Source organism: Gigantopelta aegis, chromosome 1 (assembly GCF_016097555.1).
Source record: "Gigantopelta aegis isolate Gae_Host chromosome 1, Gae_host_genome, whole genome shotgun sequence".
In the NCBI taxonomy this organism is placed as follows: domain Eukaryota; kingdom Metazoa; phylum Mollusca; class Gastropoda; order Neomphalida; family Peltospiridae; genus Gigantopelta; species Gigantopelta aegis.
In genome coordinates this window covers 32,762,400-32,769,716 of record NC_054699.1, presented here as the reverse complement: position 1 = coordinate 32,769,716, position 7,317 = coordinate 32,762,400, and the positions used below count along the sequence as shown (strand labels likewise).

The window sequence follows — 7,317 nt, the reverse complement described above, 5'->3', positions numbered from 1 at the left end:
AGTTTAATTTTTTTTATCTATTTTATGAGGTGGGCTGACCATCCGATATAACTTGGTGTGTTATATTCTATGGATGTCATTGTTTTCAGAATAGGTTGAACTAAGAACTAAAACACTTTTTGTGAATTAATTCACTGGGTTTTTTTTCTAGTTGATTAATTTCTGTCAAACTGACGCTGTTATAAATGGATGCGTTTTGAGGAATGCCAAAACGTTTGATATGTGAGCAGTTTGATGCGTATATATTTGATCATCTGAATCTGTCACTATCTGTGAAATTTATGATGGCAACTAGTTCTAATTTCGTCGGATCTATTTAATATTTATATTTTAGTTGGTGGCGGGACGTAGCCCAGTGGTAAAGCGCTCCCATTGGGCTATTTCTGACATATCAAAGGCCGTGGTTTGTGCTATCCTATCTGTGGGATGGTGCATATAAAAGAATCCTTGCTACTGATGGAAACATGTAGCGGGTTTCTCCCTAAGTCTGTTATGCCAGAATGAACAAACGTTTGTCATCTAATAGTCAATGTGCTCTAATGGTGTCGTTAAACAAAACAAACTTTAACTTTATTTTAATTTGTATTTCGCTTGTTATGAACTTTGCATTTTTATCATTATGTTGATTAATAGAACGAAGGAAGAAATTTGTTATTTAACGACGCACTCAACACATTTTATTTACGATTATATGGCGTAAGACATATGATTAAGGACCACACAGACATTGAGAGAGGAACCCGCTGTCGCCACTTCATGGGCTACTCTTTTTCCATTAGCAGCAAGGGATCTTGTATGCACCATCCCATACAGAGGATAGCACATACCACGGCCTTTGATGTACCAGTCGTGGCCATTAAGCTATATCTCGCTCCAGCCAGTTGCACCACGATTGGTACACAAAAGGCCGTGGTATGTGCTATCCTGTCTGTGGGATGGTGCATATAAAATATCTCTTGCTACTAAAGGAGAAATATAGCGGGTTTCCTCTCTACAAATATATGTCGAAATTATCAACAGCCGATTATGAATAATTCACTGTGCTCTAGTTGTGTCGTAAAACAAAACAAAACGTTTCATTTAAAATCACCAAATGTCAAGTCACGCAACCCATTATTACACATTACTTTTTACTTTTTCAGCTACGGGATTTGACTGGGGAACGCACGACCCATGGGACCCGTGCAAGACCAGCCCCGAGGTTGTGTACTTCCCCCACCCTAGAGAGTGCAACCTGTTCTTCCAGTGCAGCCACAACATGTCCATCGTCCGCGTTTGCCAGACCGGCCTGCTTTACGACTGGAAAAACAAGATCTGCGTGCCCAAGTCGAACAACGTCATCTGTCCCGACCCCACACAGATAACACCCACGCGAGTCGAGCCGGGCAATGAAAACAAAACCACAAATATCAAGTACCCAGCGAGACCAGGTGAAGATATATCTATATTTGTCGGTCTATCCGTATGCCTGTTTGTCTGTCTTTGTACAATTTGACTTATATACACATACAGAGAGAAAGATATAGTTTTGTGTTTTAAATCGTTAAATCTAGGCAAATAGGAAGCATACTAAGGATTAAAAAAAAATTGACGTAAAATTAAGGTTACTCATTATTAAATTTTACACATATTGAGAGAGAAAGAAAAAAAGAACGAAAGAAAGAGAGATAGAGAGAGAGAGAGAGAGAGAGAGAGAGAGAGAGAGAGAGAGAGAGAGAGAGAGAGAGAGGGAGAGAGAGAGAGATGGAGAGAGAGAGAGAGAGAGAGGGAGAGAAATATGGACAGAGATACAGAGAGAGAGAGAGAGAGAGAGAGAGAGAGAGAGAGAGAGAGAGAGAGAGAGAGAGAGAGAGAGAGGGAGAGGGAGAGAGGGAGAGAGAGAGAGAGAGAGAGAGAGAGAGAGAGAGAGAGAGAGAGAAATATGGAGAGAGGAGAGAGGGAGAGAGAGATGGGGGGGGGGAGAGATAGAAGAGAGAGAGAGAGATGGAGAGAGAGAGATGGAGATAGAGAGAGAGAGAGAGAGAGAGATAAGATAGAGAGAGAGATAGTGGAAGGGAGAGGAGATGGAGAGAGAGAGAGAGATAGAGAGAGAGAGAGAGAGGGAGAAGAGAGAGAGAGAGAGAGGAGATAGAGAGAGAGAGGTAGAGAGAGAGTGGAAGAGAGAGAGAGAGAGGAGAGAGAAGAGGGAGAGAGAGAGGGAGAGAGAGAGATGGAGAGAGAGAGAGAGAGAGAGAGAGATACTGGAGAGAGGGAGAGAGAGAGAGAGAGAGAGAGAGTGGAGGGAGAGAGAGAGAAGAGGAGAGACAGATAGATATAGAGAGAGAGAGGAGAGAGAAGAGGAGTGGATAGAGAGGAGAGAGAGAGAGAGAGAGATAGAGTGGGATAAGAAGAGAGGAAGAGAGAGAGGAGAGAGAGAGTGGAGAGAGAGAGAGAGAGAGAGAGAGAGAGAGAGAGAGAGAGAGAGAGAGAGAGAGAGAGAGAGAGAGAGAGAGAGAGCCACCACCTCCATTATTTGTGGTAAGTTAATTAAGTTTGCCTTTGTATAAGATGAGGATTATTCCTTATAAACGCCATCGAACTACATTTCACTGTTATGGACGGCTCATATATAAACAAAATTCTATCCGCTCCCTATCACCCTTGATGACAATAACAGAAATATGACATAACAGGTCAAGTTGCGTCATAGAAATGTATTGCGTGCTTTAGCTGGAAGCCATTTTGACCTGTTTCTAGTTTTAGTGGTGGCAATTTGCGAGTTCTGACTAGACGTTGGCGTCAAGGAATTACGTTTTACTGTTACTGTTCTCACGTTTGGGTACTACCTTAAGGGCATGGATAAGATACACGAATACTTAGCCATGTTATAAATAGCAACGACAGAAACGGTGGAAGCTACAACAAAAATTGAAACAAAACCAAATTCTAAAAAACCTTAGGTGGTTACATTATTAATCATAACTAGGTTATTATTTTTTAAAACAATATTTATCAACGTTAATACGTTTGGGACTGACTAACAGGCAATACATATATTAAGATCTCCCCCTAATTCTTCCTCTTCTCAAGTCGCATTCAAATATATGTTAATGGAATTTTATTTCTCAAACTAATTTATACATAAAACGAAATAACAGCAAACAATAAATGGACCTAACTAACCACTGGCATACGGAAAAATAATTTGTTATGCGAGCAAGGAACTGTCTATGAAAGTTTCATTTATTTCCATTACTGTTTGTCAAGTTTACTTCTTGTTTAAACATTTTGGGCCGAATTTAGAAATCCCATTTTTGACTTACATAGATAATAGCACATGAGTGGCCGTTAGATACCATTTATCTCACAACGAGTTGTTTTAAAATGTAGCTAACGAGTTTGATACGTTTTCAAACAACGAATTGTGACATAAATGGTATCTAACGGACACGAATGTATTATTCTGTTTCTTACATATTCTCAAAAACCAGGTTTTAAGCAAATTTTAACATCTTTATCGACTAAAAGATATTTATAACCCTTTGCACTTGTAGCTGACTTACGCGTTACAGACATGGTTGCCAGGTTAACTATACGTCACAGTGTAATCGATTTCCACCGTGCTGTTTTTATACTGGACGTATGGCATCGGTGACCTGGCCATCACCTAGGAGCAGCCAGTCGTATGTCTTGAAATTGTTAACACACGTACATGTGTAAACAACCATGTGTAACCAAAAATAACGCATGATGTTCTCACCAACGGGTGCGTAAGAAATGGACCTAATTAACCAATGGCGGACGGAAAAACATTCGTTATCCGAGCAAGGAACTGTATATGAAAGTTTCATTTATTTTCACTACTCTTAGTCAGTGTACTTTTTGTTTAAACATTTTGGGCTGAATTTTGAAAGCTTAATTTTGACTTACACGCGTGTAAATATATGTATTTAGAATGCTTAAACACTCGCCTTTAAGAAGAAAAAAAACACGCTTCGTAAATTTAGCCCTTAAAGGGACAGACCCTAGTTTTTAAACACTAAGTCTTATTTTTCACCTAGACTCTAGTCTCGTAAAATTGGACACTAACTTTGGTTCATTTACAAACCTGTAACAAATTTGGATACAACAGAGTGAATCAAGAGTCTGTGACGTTGAAATACCCTTAAAAATAAACTAAAACTCGACTCCATAACCATTATTTCTCAGACGAACGTGCGTTTAAAAACAACAACAACATTTTGTGGTATTAGAAACACCAGGATGACCAGAAACATTTCGGTTGTACGGAAATGGATAATCTAAACAATAAAATATAAGTAATGTTTGATTTGAGTGATCAGAAACGGCTCTAATAGTGAAAAATATGCTGTAGTGTTTAAACACTAGGGTCTATCTCTTTAACATTTCACTTGTCTATGACTTACAGTACATGATTGTATTGATTTCAGTTTCGTAAAAGGTAGCCCTTAAACTTCCACTGGTATGTCTGTGATTAATAGTACACATTTGTATTGTTTTCAGTTTTGTAAATTTAGTCCTTGACTTTTGACTGTTATGTTTATGACTTATAATACATTATTGTATTGTTTTCAGTTTCGTAAAATGTAGCCCTTAAACTTTCACTGGTATGTCTATGACTAATAGTACATATTTCTATTGTTTTCAGTTTACGACCCGATGCCTTGCAAGAATGCGACATCTTTGGAAATATTCCCCCACCCCGATAACTGCAGTCTGTACATCATGTGCGATTCCAGTGGTCAGCAAGCGACTGCCCAGTGTCCAGTCGGAATGCTCTACGACCCCGCCGTGAAGGCGTGCACCAAAACAACGAATCAAATGCCGTGTCCGGATATCCGACCGTGTGTATATAAATCCGGCGTGTACTTCCCACACCCGACATTATGTCACTTGTTCATATTCTGCAGCTCAGGGAAGGAGGTGGTGCAGACATGCGCAAAGGGCATGGTGTGGGACCCAACCATTGACTCGTGTGTCCTGCGCACTGCAACTTCCGCCTGTCCACCGAAAGCAAAGTGATGTTGCATTGAGCACAATTTAAAGTGATGCTACATGTTCATCATGACATTCAAAGACATCTCACACATCTGTGAAAATGGTTTCGCTAGTGAGACAGTTCCACTAGTGCTGGACAATCATATGACTTGGGTTTGTAACAATTGTTCCAGTTAATGGAGTCAAAATAGGGCGGCTGGCTGTTACGGTATTTTGGTTTTTTAAAAAGACTTATTTTAATATATACTGATGGAAAGAAATAAGGGAACACATCGAATTGTAGACCAAATTTAATTCACAACTAGCGTAGTAATGTCTGTATTTCATATCAAGTTGTAATGTGGGATTCAATGTCTGTAGTATTGAATGTGCTGTCTATATGTTCCCAGTCCATTTCTGATAATATGAATTGATTTTTGATGCAGTCATTATTTCTTGTTGCTATCTGTGTGATCCTTTAATTCTTTCCATTAGTATCCTTAACGAAAAACGAAAACCCGCACGTATTCGTATGGGAAATTGGAATGAAACTCTTTTAACGTGCTTACATCCAATTAAGGTTCAAGCACGCCAATCCCGGGCTTAGTCTCAAACTGTTTGAGATAAATTAGATGCTTAAAAACAAATTTGAGTGAATTAAAAAGGAAAATCCGGATATTTGGCATCAATTCCGAAATTCCGAGTACGTAATGAAAATTCCGGAATTTTCGGAAAATTCCGGAAAGTTGGTCGGCCTGCAAACATCGCCAGTGATTAAGTCCGGGACAGGAAGCGTATTTGTAAAACGATTCCTAATTTCATATTTATCACAACAGTCGAAATGGCTGCATAAAATCAAATAGTCCAGTGTAAGCTATGTGGTTGATAATAAACTTCACAGTTTATACACTCGATGACTAATAGTATATATGAACTGTATGCATAAATATTCCATATTTACAGTGAGACGTTACATGAACTCAAACAACAACAACACATCAACCAGAAGAGTAGAAACCTAGGATACAAACAGAAACAAACTCATTTTTCCCTTCAGTTGTTAAATATTTAATTATTTATTTAAAAAATATTTATTTTTAAATTATTTCTTTCGTTTCGAATATACCTCCATTAAACATTAAAGTGCTTGCAACATTTCCTAAAAAAAAAAAGAGTAGTCTTTTGTCCTTGTTTTGCTAAAAATGTAGATTTTTATCAGTACATATGACATAATACTAGGAAATAGATCACTCTAATGCATTGTAGTATACACATTGTAATAATTAGGTTGGTTTTAAGGCGTGGCTAAATAAAACATTGACCTCTGGTAGGTCATACCATTTTGCTTATGAGTATTTATTGTCAGTGTTCTGTGATGTGTTATAACTTTATATACATAAAATGCAATTGCTTGCGGATGTTTTATTAGCTTCGCCAGTTACACTACAAATGTTTTACATACAACGTCATAATTACACATTTCGCCAAAGTTACAGTTGGTGGCATCGGAGGATGGCATCATAACAATGTAAAACTTGAAATTTCAGGGTAACTAATGAATGCTGATAAATCGGCCGCATCTTAATTGCATTTTATTAGTTTGTTATATACTACTTAACAATATTTTGTATATTTAACTGATAATGATCTGATTAATTTTGAATGCAACGCAGTGCTTTGTTAATAAAATCGTGTTAGACATAATATTATGATCATGTACATATACTTCATATTCAACAGTATGACTTAAAATAAAATTGGTGTTATTTAATATTTAGTTTTGTTGGGTTTTGATTGCTAAATAGGCATATTTGTAAATAGGAAGCATATTATAGAAACGTACTGTTTGTATTATTTTGAAAAAAATAAAAGAACGCGATAAACCGTGTACGAAAAATTAACATTAAATATTATTTACTCATATTGAGAGAGTGTGAGTTTGAGAGAGAGAGAGAGAGAGAGAGAGAGAGAGAGAGAGAGAGAGAGAGAGAGAGAGAGAGAGAGAGAGAGAGAGAGAGAGAGAGGAGAGAGAGAGAGAGAGGAGAGAGAGAGAGAGAGAGAGAGAGAGAGAAGAGAGAGAGAGAGAGAGAGAGAGAGAGAGAGAAGGACGGGGGTGGGGGGCGGGGACGGGAAATGTTTCCTTTAATGACGCACTTAACCATTTTAATTACGGTTATCTGTCGTCAGACATATGATTCAGTACCACATAGACAAGAAGAAAGAAAACCCGCTGTCGCATTATATCCATGTCAATTTTACCCCCAAAACACAAAACCGAAATTCAGATGATGCGCACCCTCCAGGATCATCTTCAACCAATTAAATGACGATGCTACAAAT

The 7,317-nt window shown here is 38.1% G+C and overlaps 1 protein-coding gene across 1 annotated transcript in view; it reads left to right on the top strand.

Annotated features, from left to right (window-relative positions):
- LOC121373963 overlaps window positions 1-6,744 on the top strand; it is a 57,653-nt gene extending 50,909 nt beyond the window's left edge. Inside the window, exons 8-9 of the mRNA XM_041500821.1 lie at window positions 1,143-1,430; window positions 4,649-6,744. Of these exons, the coding sequence (XP_041356755.1) occupies window positions 1,143-1,430; window positions 4,649-5,022 (662 nt within the window). The 3' untranslated portion in view covers window positions 5,023-6,744. The remainder of the gene's footprint in view (window positions 1-1,142; window positions 1,431-4,648) is intronic.
- The last annotated feature ends 573 nt before the right edge of the window (window positions 6,745-7,317 follow it).